General features: G+C 37.8%; 3 protein-coding genes across 3 annotated transcripts; all 3 read right to left on the bottom strand.

Moving 5' to 3' along the window:
* Positions 1–3,981: 3,981 nt before the first annotated feature.
* Positions 3,982–5,378, bottom strand: LOC131797067 (prolactin-releasing peptide receptor-like). Its single transcript, XM_066172443.1, has 2 exons — positions 4,628–5,378; positions 3,982–4,169 (listed from the first exon to the last, which is right to left on the bottom strand). Exons 1-2 carry the CDS (start codon positions 5,376–5,378, stop codon positions 3,982–3,984), a joined length of 939 nt encoding a protein of 312 aa, XP_066028540.1.
* Positions 5,379–12,311: 6,933 nt separating this feature from the next.
* LOC131797068 (adenosine receptor A3-like) lies at positions 12,312–13,250 on the bottom strand. The gene has a single exon (XM_059114682.2). The coding sequence runs from the start codon at positions 13,248–13,250 to the stop codon at positions 12,312–12,314; it is 939 nt and encodes a 312-aa protein (XP_058970665.2).
* Positions 13,251–15,972: 2,722 nt separating this feature from the next.
* On the bottom strand, positions 15,973–16,938 carry LOC131797069 (melanocyte-stimulating hormone receptor-like). The gene has a single exon (XM_059114683.2). It carries the CDS (start codon positions 16,936–16,938, stop codon positions 15,973–15,975), a length of 966 nt encoding a protein of 321 aa, XP_058970666.2.
* Positions 16,939–18,184: the final 1,246 nt, after the last annotated feature.

Raw genomic sequence — 18,184 nt, 5'->3', positions numbered from 1 at the left:
TTCCCTAATCTTGCCCCTGTAGGGAGAACTGGTTTTAACACAAAAAAGTCAGGCAGTCTCTCTTCAGATGCTATGATAAATGCGAGCACTTTAACTCTTGCGTGCAGTTGTGAGAGAAATGAAAAACTTACGTTGAATTAGTTAAAACTGTTAGCTAAGACAACTTTCAAATTCTATCTAAGGTAATGTAAGTGCTTTTCAACCTTGCAGCTGCATTCTTACCTCTGTTAGAAAATTCTTCATTTAAACAAAGAGAGCGTTGCAATTAAGGCACGCTGAGACCTAAAAAAACAAATAACCTTAGCCTAAGCCCATAATTCGGTCGTTGCGGGTTAACCTTCGATAGGAGAAATTAAAAAATATCTTCTCCTGTGTTTCTTTATTCCAGAAGACGCGTGTCCTAGGATGATGCATATAAGGCCTTTTCGAATTCGCGGCCTCCTTCAGCGGTCTGTAATATTTTATACAGACCTCTGTGGCGAACCCAAGCGAGGTTAAGCTATAATTTCATTTCATTTGAAACTCAAGATGAAAAAAAAAACAGAACACAGACAATACTCCTGTGGTGCTACTACTGCGCCCCATCCTCCCCCTCCCCCACCCCTTGCAAAGTAAAAGAGACTTATATCAATAACAAGGGTCGTAAATAGTTCTTGTGAATTTTAAACACAAGTTTGATGAAAAATGACAAACCATCAAAGCTGGTTTTCCTGAAGGGAGCAGTTTCGAAATGTATTATTTAAACAAAACTACGTGTTGTTTTCATTATATAACTGAAATTTCATAATTCTATGTTCAATTTTGTCTACATCAATACAGTGATTGCTTGATTCAACTTTTTTTGCGCAATGCTCGTCAGTGGTCATCGTGAGAGCCTGTTTCCCACATAGCAATTGTTGTATAATCATTAAATAGGTCATTCAGGGAAAACTCACTCTTCCTTTGCTTTCTATATTCCGTCTTCAATCAACAACCCTCTTTCCATCATCTGTATACATGTACCATGTTCTTTATGAAACATATTCTCTTTTCAAATAGGTCTCCAAATAAAATACCAACTTTTCGCCGCCTGTTCTGTCGCTTGCCGCTATCAAAATGCGTTACCGTGTTTTGATCAGAACATCGACAGTCTACTCACTTGTAATACAAACGTTTGCTGATAGCGTCCGACTTCTACCTGATATCAGGTGCCAAGGGTTTAAAATCTGTCTAAGTCCGATTTCTTTTGGCTTCTATGTCTGCAATCAAGTCAAATGCATGCACTTCAACTGTAAAGATCATTCCCGTTATGAATCTTATTTTAAACGCTTAATTTGACAGGAAGCATATTTTCTGATAGAGCCCATCACTGCTTGTTTTATATCTCTCATCTTCAAGCTGTACAGGCCAGAATGGGTTACGAGTCGAATTAAAGCTGTCTGCGCCCAGAGGAAGAAAATTGTTGACGTTTGTAATCCCGTGGTTATGAGACCTGAGACTTAACTGATTGGGAGATAACAAGCCAATAATGTAATTTGTACCCGCAGTGCTGTGGACAGTCTTTCCGTTGTCCTTGGTGATCTTGGTCTTGCTCTTGTGCCTGCTGAGAAGGGCGAAGAGTGAGGTATATTTTGGTGAGGCAGAAAGTTATGGTTACTCTGTACGATAAAAGTGCAACAGAGATTATGCCTAAAGCAATACTTTGGATATAAAATGCTACAAAACGCTGCGACAGAAATGCTGAAAAGAAGTGCAGTGACTTGACTTTTTCCTCATCCAAAGTGAAAAAACGAAAGTCAAAACTTGCACATCCAAAACAATTGATCTCTTTAGCTTGTATGTTTCGTTTACCCATTTCAGGTCTCAGGGCAATTCCCAGCTGGATCTTTTGTAAACTATGTGCGTACATGTGCACGTGAATGAGAGGAAATTTGAACCAAACATAAAAGAAAACTTTTTTTCGAAGGGAAGCGGAGAGGACCGCTCCAGGCGAGAGCGGCACTTAATACAGGTTTAGCGCTTATGCATGTGAAGTTTCCTTGACCAGTTGACCCATAACACCCCAACATCAGCATGTATATTCTACATACATTTCCTATGCACGGAAGTAACGAGGAAACTTAGTCGCGGACAACATCAAGAGCTTTTCAAGTTTGAGATCTTTTGTTAAATTCTCATGAGCCTTATGGTTAATTCAGCAGTGAAACCTTAGTGAGAAATAGATGCTAGAGGCCCTAAAGGGTTGAAGGGTTATTACCATTACCATCGGTTGTGTTGAGTTTTACATATCTAGATAAGTTAAACAATGTATTGGTCGGATATTAGCTTCGAGGAAGTTGTATTCCTTTGAGCCTCTCTATCTCTCCCTTTCTCTTTCTAAATGTTTGGCTTCTTTTTCACTTTTCTTTGCAACATTCAACCAACCTAGCCTTTGTTTTTAAAAATAATTGTAAACTTTTGGGACGCCAATTAAGTCGAAAAGACTTAAAAGTCATTTTTTCAAATGAGATATTGCATGCTTTACCACGGCACATTTTCCCGCTAAATCAGATGAAAAAACAATTTATTTTTCCTCAAGTCTCAATGTTTCCTTAGACAAAGCTAGTTGAAAGAAACATCGAGACTTTCAGACGAAAAAAGAGGCAAAAATTGTATCCGATCCCGTCAAAGCCAGACAGTGAGTGTATAATGATATCAGAAAACATTGTGCAACGGAAAGCAATATATTCGCTGCATAAATAAGTCTCTCCTCTGTTGGTTATGTTTGCCGTGTTTTTCGTGAGCAATCGGCTTTCAGTCGGTTGTGACAATCAAAAAACAGGGCGTTCAAAACTTGAACTTAAGCTTGAAGCGGCTTAGCAGTTTAGTTTGTTTTTGTAGATGATCAGAGGAAGCTGGTTCTTATTGGGACGGCGAAACATCACCAGGGGGTGAAGTGAACAGTATGTATCTAGATGCTTTGGTATCTTAATACAAAGACAAAAATCTTTACAGGGACTGATATGAAGCACATACTGGGTTATCCAGATAAGGTTGCGTGTTAAGAATAGCCTTTTCATTCTTTTTATATTTCTAAGTGTATACAATCACTTTATGGTAATGATTGCATCTTTCGGCTTTATTTCAAGACTTTAAGAACAGGAGTTTATCGTCGATTAAACCAAAGCGTGCTTGCTTTTTGCTTATGAAACCGGTGCTTTATCACTGGTCAGTCATTAGTTGTTTGAGTGATTGTTAAAAGTTCCATTTCAGTCGTGTTTATCGCAGACAAACCGTCATTTGGAAGTCACTGTAAATCAGCTGAAAGGAAACTTATTACATAAAAAAAGGAAAAATGATCCGGGTTTTTTGATACGTTCACGCTGGGCTTTTTCTAAAATTTTTTTCTTTGTAACACTTTATTCAGTTTGAATATCTCTTTTTTTAATTAGTAATAATGTACATGAAAAAATTACGCGCGTCTGATAGGCTGAAAACGAGTGCATTTTTCATGTAATACCAGTGCAAAACTGTAACACTAGTGCATACTACAAATAGCGCGCGCGCGCTGCCAAAGTTTCGCCGGTCTTGACTTTCTGTGATGCGTTTTACGAGCTCGTGAGATGTGGTTGTATTTGACAAATTTACTCGTGCTTATTAACACCAAATTGCACTCGAAATCACGTTGTTACTTAAACTTATATTTAAATTAATCCCGAAAGATGTTATTTGTATCTTTGTTGTTGTTTCTCGCATTTTTCCACCTCTTTGCCTGAATTTCCATTTCTTGTTCTCGTCAAAAGAACTCTTCCGGTCATGTCCTCAAACTAATTAGAACATTTTGTCTGTATTTTAAAAGCATCGCTTAGTGTTCGATTCAGTTTATATCTCTCACCTATTTTTTCCAGTGACATGGGTACAAGTGATGGATAACTGTTGTATTTGACTCGGTTGGGTCAAGCCTCTCGACTGACGTTTTAACTAACGGAGGAATCATTATATCTTCTTTAAGTCACGATACCCTTAAGTTGCTTCGTGCTGCGATAAACAACAAAACTTTTTAATCGTGTCCTTTACTGCTTGCCTTAATTCTCTCATCCTCCAGCAATACAGCAATGGGCTCAGAGTTGAATAGGCATACATCAGACTCGTTGCTAGAGCCAAAGCAAACCAAAGGAATGGTGTATTCAATCCAGTGATGGTAATAAAACCTAAAAATAAACCAGATGGGAGATGACAAGCCAGAAATAGTCCTTGAATCCAAAGTGCTGTGGACACTGTCTTTTTGTATCGCACTCCGTTCACTTGGATTCCTTCTTGATTTGGTTGTCCTTCGTGACATTGGTCTTGCACATGTGCTTGAGAAAGACGAAGTTTGTAGTAAATTCTGATGTAGCAAAATGAAGAGGTTACTGCGCAAGATAAAAATGCTGCAAAGGCTATGCTATGACTCATTAAATCTTATTGAAGTCACGGTACTCTTAAGTTGCTTCGTGCTGCGATAAACAACAAAACTTTTTAATCGTGTCCTTTACTGCTTGCCTTAATTCTCTTATCCTCCAGCAACACAGCAATGGGCTCAGAGCTGAGTGGGTAAACAACAGACTCATTGTTAGAGCCAAAGAAAACCAAAGGAATGGTGTATTCAATCCAGTGATGGTAATAAAACCTAAAAATAAACCAGATGGGAGATGACAAGCCAGAAATAGTACTTGAACCCAAAGTGCTGTGGACACTGTCTTTTTGTATCGCACTCTGTTCACTTGGATTCCTTCTTGATTTGGTTGTCCTTGGTGACCTTGGTCTTGCACTTGTGCTTGAGAAAGACGAAGTTTGTAGTAAATTCTGATGTAGCAAAATGAAGAGGTTACTGCGCAAGATAAAAATGCTGCCAGGACTATGCGAAAAGCAAGATGTAGACTATATAATGCTACCATTGCCACAGAAGCGCTTATAAGCCAGAGAAAAATAGTAAGGAATTTTACTCGCCTCACAGTTACCACCTGCCTGTATCTAAGCCCAAGCAATAGAGCAAGAAGTCTGTCCACACTAATTGCAGTCGTTGTTGCCAAAGATACACCCCTAAACGCAAAAACCGCGATGATAAAAAGGATCCAAAGGGTGTAACAAAAAATCGATTTCTCTGGGGAGAAAGAAAAAGCAACAAAAAGAGGATGGCAGATGAGGTTCATAACCAAATCTGTGTACGCAAGGCAACTGAGAAGAAACTTCGATGGCGGATGAAGAGAACAAACCTTTTGAAGAGCAACGATGATCAGAACATTACCTACAGCTGAACTGATGAGAAGAGGAATGCTCAAAATTGAGATTATTACATTATGTATCTCCTTAAGACCTACACCGCAGGAGTATTCTTGGTTTATGATTGTATGGTTTCCATCTTCCGTTGAACTCGCCATTATTTCAGTCAAGCGTGCCGCTTAAGCTCGTTATCCACGTTGTCTTCACATGCGTAAGGTTTAGGTCAACTGATGTATCAACTGATGTATCGCTTCTTTGGTTCAAATTTGAATTCCCCCTATTGATTGAAAAGAAATGTTTTGAAATTCAATTTTATCGCGCGATAAATGAGATTTACTGTCGCGCGAGAAAGGCATTGCCAACCCCATTAAGAAAAAACTTTCCAACTGTTGCAGCCATTATTGTCTCGTCCACGGAAACAACGTGCGTGACAGCCGATCACGTGAGACCTAACAAGTTTCCCATTTATCGCGCGATATTTTGATTTCATCGCGCGATAAATGAGATTTATTACATCCATTTTGAAATCACTGGTGGTCCCTGTAATATGATTAGCTCTAACTGGTGCGATTTATTCACGAATCACACCGTTTTTTGCTTTAAATCGCATCTTTTTCCCAGCCAATGAGGAGGCTACACTAAAAACAAAACAGCCAATCAGATTTGAAGGCTTGCTCAAAGTAACCGATCAAATTGCAGAAAAATGAAAGACAAAGTAGTATCATGTGGCAAATTTTGCAACTTTTGTTGACAGTTTGCCAACTCTTACTTTTTCCACTCCAAAAAATGGATGAATTTAATTTCAGACCGGCTCAGTACTGCATCAATAAAATATTTGAAGTCCTGTATTTGGGCGATTTCAAAATGGTTGTAATAAAGTGGTAATTGAACCTTGTGGAGTGCAATTTGGGCTGTGCAGGAAAATGTGAGACAAAGAGTATTATGTGGCAAATTCTGCAACTTTTGTTTCCAAAACTGTTATTTTTCCCCCAAAAAAATAGTTGAATTTGATTTCAAACCAGCTCAGTACTGCTTCAATAAAATATTTGAACTGACCAAGTCCTGTATTTGAGCTATTTCAAAATGGATGTAATAAAGTGGTAATTGAACCTTGTGTCGTGCAATTTTGATCTGAAATCATACTTGTGATTTCAAATCGAACTAGCGCTGCGTGCTCGTTCAATTTTGAAATCATGCATATGATTTAAGCCCAAATTGCACTCCACTTAGTTCAATTACCATTATTTATCGCGTGATACAATTGATTTTAAAAAGTGGATAGCTTGTCCTCTATGGGCCACCGAAGTAAACCCTTATCGAAAGAAAAACATTTTCAGGCGTTGAAAAAAAAAAAAAAATATATATATATATATATATATATATGGGAGGGAGGGGGGACAGAAACTGCAGCCTATACGTATAAAAACGAATATTTATGTATATAAATATGTAAATATATAATGTATATTATATACATAATTTAAATTTTTTTTTTTAATACGAATAGGCTGCAAGTTCTGCCCACTCCATATATATATATATATATCCTTTCTCATTTTAGGCTTTCTCTCTCTAAAAACATTAAAATTATATACATAATTTGTTTTCAATACCAATAGGCTGCAACTTCTCTCCCCCCCACCCCCCACCCCCCAAGAGAAAATCCTAAAATGAGAAAGGAGCGATTTCGAGAAGAATTAGTCAGCTTTTACGTGGCAAAAAGGAAAAAAAATGTTTCCCGTTACATTTCTAAACCGATATAAAAGGTAGTTTATAGCTCTGTCCAGTCTTTCATTATAGATGTTTTAAAACTGTTCGGACCTAAGCAAGTTCAGCCGGCTTTCTACTCGAAAGTGATCAGCGTGCAAATTCTAAATTGTTTCAGAGGTAGAGGATTTTAAAATTTCCATATTTGTAGAAAGAATTATATTTAATGAAACGAAGAAAGTTTCCAGATCGAAAACATATTAGATCCTCTCGTTAAAGATTTCGCTGATAAAGTGATTTCAAATCTGAACAAATTCATGCACACACGAGGGAAAACATCGCCAGGTGATTCTTCGTCAAAATGTTCCCTTCGCGAATTTATCGGAACACTACCGAAGGAAAAAGAAAAAGGAATGAAAAACCTTCATAGTTTTATACTTAATTTGAATGAGAAGCTCGGTAATCTAGTTAGCCAATGATCGCTTTTGACTGAATAAGGAACGACGTACCTGATATTGGAGTATTTCGAATTCTATGCTGGTCTTGTAACGCGGATAAACAGGAAGATTAAGCAGTTTGTTTTTCTTTGATCTTTGTCTCTACTGTTTGTTAGTTATTGGAGTGCTCATACAAAACAAGAGGATGAAACAGTCGGTTCTCGCAGCTGACTATTATGTGTGTGTAGAAAGTGGATGTTTTTAATTGAAAATTTGCTTTTGATTGCTAATTTGATCAAAGGTAATTTGAATGTTACTCAGCACCCCAGACCAAATGTAAGTTGCTGTTTTGAAATTCTTAAAACATCGCCAGGTGTTTTGACATCGTCAATTATTCTTTTCGTGAGTAGTGCCACACACACAACCAAAAAAGAAAACCTTTTTAGTCTCTAGTTTAAATTGATGAAAAGTTCTCTTGAGTAATCTGTATAATCAAGCTATCGTTTTTGACACGGGAACTACGTACCTGATATAAGAATGACTTAAACTCCATGCTGGTGCTGTAGCCGCTTCAGTTTTATAAGGTTACTCTGCTAGATGAAAACCGTTCTCGCCTCTGCCTATTATGTATGTCTCGAATGTGACTGATTAGGTTAGATGCCTTTGATTGGACGATTCAGTTCTTTGTGAAAACTTGAAAGCGGAATCATGGGTAATTTAAATGTTACCTACAGCAAAGTCTTATTTGTTTATTGCCATATTGAGATTCTTTAACCAATTATTTAAGAGTGTTTCAAAGGCGTTTTTCACCTTCAGCAACCACAGGTAAGCTACGCCCGATACACGGGTATTATTAGCTCTTAGAAATAAGACGATCTTTTAAAAACGGAGGAAAATTGATTGAAACATGTTAATGAAACTATATTAAAGTATCAAACGCTATATTTCTGACAGTCTCGATGCATCGCCAGGCCCTTCGCGTATCATCGTTGGCAATGGGCAACACATGACAACAGGTAACGAAGTAGCGGTCCTTTCTCCGGTGCCACGGGGTTTTTTTATTATTATTTCAGTGGCATGACAACTGTCCTCGTTTTGCAATCAAGGCACTAATTACAGTCTTTTCACATTGCTGAAAAAGACTAAAACTTAAGATTTTATGTATTTTTTCAGTTATCACCCACCGCCGCGAAGACGGAATAAGTAATAAGTTCAGAATGGAACCGTGTTTCTTGATTCTCTCAGAAGCCGTAGTATAGCATGTGTATTTACAATGTATGTGTTTTTCACAACCCAAAAAACACAGGCAAGTGATAGTTGACTAAACAGCAGTCAATAAATTGTGTTTTCTGGAATCCACAACCCTATTCCAACTGAGTTTTCATTCGTTACACTTACATGTGAGCTTCATTTCGCGCGAGGCACGCAAGTTATGGCGAATATTCTGGCCTTTTTTCGGAAAAACTGTCTAAATAGATCACTCTGCTTTTGCTTGACGCTCAATCAGTGATTTCAAAATTTAGGTGTAAGTTGCACAAGCTTTTTATTGTTGAAGGCGATAAAAAGCCACACACTAGCAATTGATCTGGAGTTGCAAGCTTTTGCTTTTCGTCGCTCGCATTTTATGGGGAAAAAATGATAACTATATGCAACTAGAAAAGCTATTGCTTCGTTCTTACACATACAAGACGAGAACGTGAATAAAAAGGGATATAACTGAAATATGTGCTAAAAGACGAAATAAATTCCATCTTATATTTATCTTCAATGCGGTTTCCAAACGGTTTTATCAAAACAACAACACAGGAAACTTGCAGTCTCATTTTCGATACTGAAATTTTTTGTTTGTGTAATCTTTTACGTCAAGCAATTTTTGTCTAACTGATTAATCAGTGAGAAATACAGTTATTTACTAGGAACGAATTCACTCGTGTTGAAACTTTGTGGATACTAACTTTACATGTATTGATTAAAATGCACATTTGTCAAAGGCCTTGCCTAATCTTGTCCTTGTAGAGATAACTAGTTTTAACGCGAAAAAGTCAGTCAGTCTACGGTCAGATGCTATGATAAAAGCGTGCACTTAGACTCTCGCGTGCAGCTGTGAGAGAAATGAAAGACTTACGTGTAATTAGTTAAAACTGTTGGTTGAGACAACTTCCAAATTCTATCAAGGGTAATATGAATGCTTCTTAACCATGCGGCCGCATTCTTCTCTCTGTTAAACAATTCTTTATTTAATTAAAAAGAGCATTTGCAATTAGGGCATGCGAAACCTCAAAAATACAAATAACCTTGGCGTAGGACCATTATTCGGCCGTTGCGGGCTAAGCCTTCACCGGCGTTTCTTTATTCCGGGAGACGCGTGTCCTTGGATGATAAGTTCGGCGAGAATTTTAATCAAAGAAACCTTCTCTTTGCGCCAATGCTTGCCGCGTTGAATGAATTAATACTGTTTCTAGAAGTTGTTTATTTTAATTCTAGTAGCTTCCGCAAGACTCTTGCTCTGGGATAATGAGTGAAGAGTAGTAAGAGAGTTGTAACGATATTTGTGGCTTCGTAGTTAGTAAATGCGTACCTAAGACTGCTTAGATTGTGCCAAGTTCTTTATGAAACATATTCTAGTTAATTCTCTTTTCCATAAGGTCTCGAAATAATATACTAACTTTTCGCGCCTGTTCTGTCGATTGTCGCTATCAAAACGCATCACCGTGTTTTGATCAGAACATTGACAGTCTACACACCTATAATAGAAACATTTGCTAATAGCGCCCAACTTCTACCGTATCAGGCGGCAAGGGTTTAAAATCTGTCTTAGCCCCATTTCTTTTGGCTTCTATATCTGCAATCTATTCAAGTGCACTTTAAGTTAAATTCTCATAAGCCTTATGGTTAATTTAGCGGTGATACCTTAGAGAAAATAGATGCTAGTTACCCTAAGGGGTTGAAGTGTTATTACGATTACTATCGGTTGTGTTAAGTTTTACATATCCAGATCAAATAAGTTAACGATGTATTTGTCGGATATTGGCTTCGAGGAAGCTGTATTACTTTGAAAGCGCTCTATCTCTCCCTCTCTTGCGCGGGAGATTGCATTACACCCGGTCAGCACCAAATTTGGTCGACAGGAAGTGAAGTTGACCAATCATTTAGCGAATCTTAGCCAGGACAGTTGTGAGCAAATGTGCAAAATATTGTTGCGGGTTTTTCGCGGTCTTTCTTGGAAGTGAATGTACCTAAGCAATTTGTGAGCTTGTAAACATGGTTTTTACAAGGATGACAGTTTTCAAGGTTTCCCCAAGCTATTTAGAGAGTAATTTGGGCTCCTAGCGCGAAATTATAAGCGGAATGATTGAGGTAAGCGGAAGCTTTCTTGGAATATTAGCACGTGCTCGTGATAAATGGACGAATGTAAATAATCTTTACATTGCTGTTTTTTTCTTCATAAAAATGACTTATATCAGGGATCGCGACAGTTTTTCTCTTAGAAAAAGCTCAGAACTCAATAACTTCGGTCAAATCTCATGTTAAGCTGATTTATGAATGATTTTGTGGGTATTAAAACTCAATCGAATAGATATCTTCTTTCAATTACCAATGTAATATTGTGTTAAAAGAAAATTTTATTTAACTTTCGGGACGCCATTCATATCGAGAATACTTTATGCTCTTTCAAATGAGATATTGAATTCCCAAGCGCTGCAAATTTTTCAGTAAAAATTAGATAAAAACGTAAATACTGTCAATGTCTGCTACCCGAGTAACAATTTGACTTTTCCTCGTCTCATGCAATGTTTCCTAAGACTAAGTGTATACAATGAAGCACTTTATGGTAATAATTGCCACTCTCGGCTTTATTTCATTACGTTAAGAACAGTTTGTCGTCGATGAAACCAAAGCTTGCTTATATTTCGCTTCTAAAATCGGTGCTTTCCCTCTGGTCAATCGGTAGTTGTTTGAGTGATTTTAGTCGTGTTTATCGCAGACAAACTGTCATTTGGAAGTCATCGCAAATCAGCTGAAAAGCAAACTTATGGGCTTTCCACTGAGCTGAATCCTTCCAATGTTTTACAAAATTTCAGCTACTTGCCCTTATTTCATCGTATCCCAGCACTGACATTACGTTCCACGAACACGCACCGAATACTGTCACCAAAAGAATAGAGATTATGATTCACTTTATGAGGACATAATGAGATCACTGTAAAGGTGCCACTACCCTTGGCGGAATGCATGAGTGCTGTTGAATTGAGATTAACTAAACGGACGCAGTTTTAGATAAATAGAAAAAATTAGGAAAAACTTTTGTTCAGATTTTTCCGTTATCGTTAAACCCTACAAGAACTGCTGAAACGCGAGTGCCGAAAGCCCATAGACGGTTATCTCCGTAATACAAAGATTTCAGAGACATCCATGCATGCGCTAATTTGAATTTAGGGTAACAGCAAGTATTTTCGTTCGAGAATTGTATCGTTTGTTAACACTTTATTCAGGTTGAATGTCTCTTTTTGAGTTAGTAATAGTGTACATGAAAAAATTACGCGCGTCTGATCGGCTAAAAAAAAAAGTGCACTTTTCATGTAACACCAGTGCAAAATTGGAACACGAGTGCAAACTACAAATAGCGCGCACTGCCAAAGTTTCTTTCACCCCTTTTTCACCCCTTTGTCTGATCATGAATTGCCAATGCTTGTTCTCGCCAAGAGAACTCTGCCGGTCATGTCCTCAAACTAATTAGAACATTTTGTCTATATTTTAGAGGCATCGCTTTGTATTCGGTTCAGTTTATATCTCTCACCAATTTTTCAGTGATGTAATTTCTTCTCATGATCAGATATGGGTACAAGTGATGGATAACGATTGTATTTGACTCAGTTAGGTCAAGCCTCTCCACTGACGTTTCAACTAACGGTGGACTCATTACATCTTATTGAAGTCACGGTACTCTTAAGTTGCTTCGTGCTGCGATAAACAACAAAACTTTTTAATCGTGTCCTTTACTGCTTGCCTTAATTCTCTTATCCTCCAGCAATACAGCAATGGGTTCAGAGTTGAGTGGGTAAACAACAGACTCGTTGCTAGAGCCAAAGCAAACCAAAGGAATGGTGTACTCAATCCAGTGATAGTAATAAAACCTAATAATAAACCAAATGGGAGATGACAAGCCAGAAATAGTACTTGAACCCAAAGTGCTGTGGACACTGTCTTTTTGTATCTGACCCTGTTCATTTGAATTCCTTCTTGATTTGGTTGTCCTTCGTGACATTGGTCTTGCACTTGTGCTTGAGAAAGACGAAGTTTGTAGTAAATTTTGATGTAGCAAAATGAAGAGGTTATTGCGCAACATAAACCTGCTGCAAAGGCTATGCGTGAAGCAAGACGTGGACCATAGAATGTTACTATTGCTGCAGAAGCGCTTAAAAGCCAGAGAAAAAAAGTAAGGAATTTTACTCGCCTCACAGTTACCACCTGCCTGTATCTCAGCCCAAGTAATAGAGCGAGAAGTCTGTCCACACTAATTGCAGTCGTTGTCGACAAAGAGGCACCTCTAAACGCAAAAGCTGCGATAGTATAAAGGATCCAAAGGGTGTAACAAACAACCGATTTCTTTGGGGAGAAAGAAATAGCAGCAAAAAGAGGATGGCAGATGAGGTTCATTACCAAATCCGTACACGAAAGGCAACTGAGCAGAAGCTTCGATGGCGGATGAAGGGAAGAAACCTTTCGAAAAGCAACAATGATCAGAATATTTCCTAAAACTGCACTGATGAAAAGAGGAATGCCCAAAATTGAGATTATCATCTTATGAGTCTCCTCAAGACCCATACTGCAAGAATATTCCTGGTTTGCAACTGTATGGTTTCCATCTTCCCTTGAACTTGCCATTATTTCAGTCAATTGCAAGCGTGTCGCTTCAGCTCGTTGTCCACATTGTCTTCACATGAGTCGGGTTTAGGTCTTAGCAGTCAACTGATATATCGCTTCTTTGGTTCAAATTTCCCCCTAATGATTAAAAAGTAATGTTTTGTAAAAAGAATATAGGTTCAAATGGAGTAAAAAATAGTAATTAACAAAAGCGCAGATTCTGTATTTATTTTTATTTTCTTTTTTGGTCATCCAGTGATCTAATTAGATCATGATTGCTCTCCGTGGTATTCTATCAGTGATGTATAAATATGTATCTTGCTCTATAGCTTACTGATGCTAATTCCACACAACTTTGTCCTCCCTAGTCGGCTTGATAAAAGCCCGCATGGCTGGATCATGCTCTTAAATTCCTAGTGCGCGTTGTGGATTGGTAAACCCTTATCGAAAGAAAAACATTTTCAAGCGATGGATTACCATGTCAATTAAACTTTCTTGCTTCCAAATGCAACCCGCTGTTGGTCCTTTTGCTAGTCTTAAAATGTTTTTTTCATGTCTACATACATAATTTTATTCTGTTTTTTAATGCAAATAAGTTGCAATTTCTTCCCCCCCCAAGAGAAAGCCTAAAATGAGAAAGGAACGAGCTCGAGAAGAACCAATCAGCTTTTACGCGGCAAAAAGGAAGAAAAAGTGTCTTCCGATACTTTTCTAAACCTGTATAAAAGGTTACCTACTCGAAAGTGACCAGCGTGTTTATTCTAAATTGTTTTAAAGGTACAAGACTTTCATTTTCAAATTTCCATGTTAAATGAAACGAAGAAAGTTTATAGACCGAAAACATATTAGACCTTCTCGTTAAAGATTTGATAAAGTGATTTCAAATCTCAACAAATTCATGCACACACGAGGGAAAACATCGCCAGTTGATTCTTCGTCAAAATGTTTCTTCGCGAACTTATCTGAGCCGCCAAAGGAAAAAGAAAAAGGAACGAAAAACCTACATAGTTTTATACTTACATTGAATGAGAAGCTGGGTAATCTAGTTAATCAATGATCACTTTTGACTGAATAAGGAACTACTTACCTGATATTGGAGTATTTCGAATTCTACGCTGGTCTTGCAACGCAGATAAACAGGAAGATTAAGCAGTTTGCTTTTCTTTGATCTTTGTCTCTACTGTTTGTTGGTGATTGGAGTGCTCATACACACAAAGGGATGAAACAGTCGGTTCTCGCAGCTGACTATTATGTGTGTGTAGAAAATGGATGCTTTTAATTGAAAATTTGCTTTTGATTGCTAATTTGATCAAAGGTAATTTGAATGTTACTCAGCACCCCGGACCAAATGTAAGTTGCTGTTTTGAAATTCTTAAAACATCGCCAGGTGTTTTGACATCGTCAATTATTCTTTTCGTGAGTAGTGCCACACACACAATCAAAAAAGAAAACCTTTTTAGTCTCTAGTTTAAATTGATGAAAAGTTCTCTTGAGTAATCTGTATAATCAAGCTATCGTTTTTGACACGGGAACTACGTATCTGATATAAGAATGACTTAAACTCCATGCTGGTGCTGTAGCCGCTTCAGTTTTATTAGAATACGCTGTAAGATTAAACCGTGCTCGCCTCCGCCTATTGCGTATGTCTCAAATGTGACTAATTAAGTTAGATGCCCTTGATTGGACGATTCAGTTCTTTGTGAAAACTTGAAAGTGGAATCATGGGTAATTTGAATGTTACCTACAATAAAGTTTCATTTGTTTATTGCCATATTGAGGTTTTTTGATCAATTATTAAGAGTGTTTCGAAGGCGTTTTGCACCTTTAGCAATAATCTAACCACAGCTTAAAACGGAGGAAAATTGATTGAAACATGTTAATGAAACTATATTATAGTATCAAACGCTACATTTCCAACATTCATTTCGCGCATGGCACGGGAACATAGAGGGTATGGAAGGGGTAAAGGTGTTGACGCCTGACTGGCGCTTTCTCGTTCCAATCACCCTCCGTGTTATCATGCCCCACTTGCCGACTTAACGCATTGTGAAGACCATCGGGAACGACTCTGCGATCACAAGTTTAGCAATTTTTTTAAACTTCTCTCTTATGGTATGGGTCACATTTAAGAAGCGCGCCGGTAATTTGTAAAATTATCTCCATTGCCAAGGATAAAAGGATACGCCCGGGTAACATTTTTTCCTTTGTGTGTGCAACACACATCTATATGAGAATACGACGCAGATGAGACAAAAATACGATAGTGTTCTTCTCTAATTATTTAATTATCTCCAAAAGTGTACACTTGTACTCCAAAAAAGATTTTTGTATGGTTTGGTCGGGTAGCCACGTTATTTGTCATCAGAGTACGTCTAAGAACAGGAAGCCTAAACAGTTCTTGCAAGTGTAAAACATGTAGCTGGTTTAACTAATGGGTTGCTGTTTGCATACATATTATGTAAATATATTATGTGGGTATTTTCATCATAAATGTTAGCTTAAAAAGCTTAACTCTGCTTTTGTGAATGGTCACGGTCACCAACTTATTTAGGCTGCCATTACAATGACTACATATTAATCATATCTTAACTCTGCTTTCGATTTCAATTACCATCGCTGCTTGTTAATCAGAACATGGACAGTTTAACCTATATTAGAGACTTCTGGTAATAACGCCTGACAAATATCTGATTTAGGAGGCGCGATCGAGTTGGTACTTTGTCTAGATTTGTTCGACTGCTATTCAAGTGTGAGGCTCATTTGTGTTATGTACTCTAACGCTTAATTCAGATATGCACCAGATTTTTCTGATGACGTTCTTCATTTCTTGTCTTAATTCTCTCATTTTCAAGCAGTATAGTAATGGATTTAGAGTCGAGTTAAAGTACAAAAGCGTTACACTAAGAAGCCAGGCGAAGAAAATCGTCGGCGTGCGTAATGTGGTATTTGCAAAGACTGTGACTAATCCAAAAGGAACATAACAAGCCAGTAATGTTATTTGAACCCACAGTGCTGTGGACACTGTCTTTTTGTATCGCTCTTTGTTCAGTGGAGTTCCTTCTTCATTCAGTTGTCCTTGGTGACTTTGGTCTTGGACTTGTACTTGAGAAATACGAAGTCTGCGATAAATTTTGGTGTAACAGGAAGTGGAGATTACTATACCCATTAAAAATACTGCAGAGGAAATACCAAAAGCCATGCGTCGATTGCCGTAAATCACCATCATTACGACAGAGGAACAAAAAATCCAAAGAGCAACGATGGAAATTTTTACTCGCCTCACAGTTACAACTTGCCTGTATCTTAGCCCTAGCAACAGAGCGAGAAGTCTGTCGACACTTATTGCAGTCATCGTTGACAAAGATACACCGCTAAACAAAGAACTCGTATTAAGAACGATCAAAAACCTGGAACAACTACTCGGGCGCTTTGGAGTAAATAAAAAAAGACCACAAAAAAGAGGATGCGCAATAAGACCGACGTTCAAATCTGTGAATGCAAGGCAAGCGAGCAAAAGTTTTGACGGCGGGTGAAGAGAAGACACTTTGTGAAGGACAACGATGATCAGAACATTTCCGACAACTGCACTGATGGACAGAGGAATACCAAACATTAGCAAAATTATCCTATGAGCTAATGTAACACCTGAAACGCACGAAAATTCTTGGTTTACAAATGTAGGGCTTTCATCTTCAGTTGAATTCGCCATTAATTATGTCAGTCGAGCGTATCGGTTTTGCTTGTCCCGCCGGCAATGGTCGTGACACAAGAAGAGTTATGTCTCTATAGTCACCTTCTTTGGCTTCAGTTGAGACAAATGTCATTCGGTGCAGATATGAATGCCTCCTGAAGATTAAAAAGTACTTTTTCATTATGAAGAAAAGTTGTAAAATGGACTAACGAATGGCAATTCTGTTGAAGATAACGTCAGTCATCCTTAACCATGCTCAATCTTTGCCAGTCACTTATTAAAAACGTTATGGCGAATATTCTGGCCTTTTTTTCGGAAAAACTGTCCAAATCGATCACTCTGCTTTTGCTCGGCGCTCAGTCAGTGATTTCAAAATTTAGGTGTAAGTTACACAAGCTTTTTATTGTTGAAGGCGATAAAAAGCCACACACTCAATTTATCTGAAGTTGCAAGCTTTTGCTTTTCGTCTTTCGCATTTTATGGGGAAAAAATGTTAACTATAACCAACTAGAAAGGTTATTGCTTCGTTCTTACACATACGAGACGATAAACTGAATAAAAAGGGACATAATTGATATATGCGCTAGAAGAACGAAATGATTTCCAGCTTATATTTATCTTCAACGCGGTTTCCTAACGGTTTTATCAAAACAACAACACAGGAAACTTGTAAAATCTAAGTTTCGACACTGAAATTTTTTGTTTGTGTAATCTTTGACATCAAGCAATTGTTGTCTAACTGATTGATCAGAGAGAAATACAGTTATTTACTGGGAACGAATTCACTCGTGTTGAAACTTTGCGGATACTAACCTTACATGTATGGATTAAAATGCACATTTGTCAAAGGCCTTTCCTAATCTTGTCCTTGTAGAAATAACTGGTTTTAACACAAAAGAAGTCAGTCAGTCTACGGTCAGATGCTATGATAAAAGCGAGCAATTAGACTCTTGCGTGCGGCTGTGAGAGAAATTAAAAACTTACGTTAAATTAGTTAAAACTGTTGTCTGAGACAACTTCCAAATTCTATCAAGAGTAATATGAATGCTTCTTAACCATGCGGCGGCATTCTTCTCTCTGTTAAACAATGCTTCATCTAATTTAAGAGAGCGTTTGCAATTATTAGGGCATGCGAAACCTTAAAAAAAAAACAAATAACCTTGGAGTAAGACCATTATTCGGCCGTTGCAGGCTAACCTTCGATAGAAGAAATTAAAAGATATCTTCTCCAGCGTTTCTTTATTCCAGGAGGCGCGTGTCCTTG

The sequence above is a fragment of the Pocillopora verrucosa genome, chromosome 9 (assembly GCF_036669915.1).
Source record: "Pocillopora verrucosa isolate sample1 chromosome 9, ASM3666991v2, whole genome shotgun sequence".
NCBI classification, from domain to species: domain Eukaryota; kingdom Metazoa; phylum Cnidaria; class Anthozoa; order Scleractinia; family Pocilloporidae; genus Pocillopora; species Pocillopora verrucosa.
The sequence above is the reverse complement of the archived record's forward strand: the minus strand, read 5'-3'. Positions and strand labels throughout refer to the sequence as shown.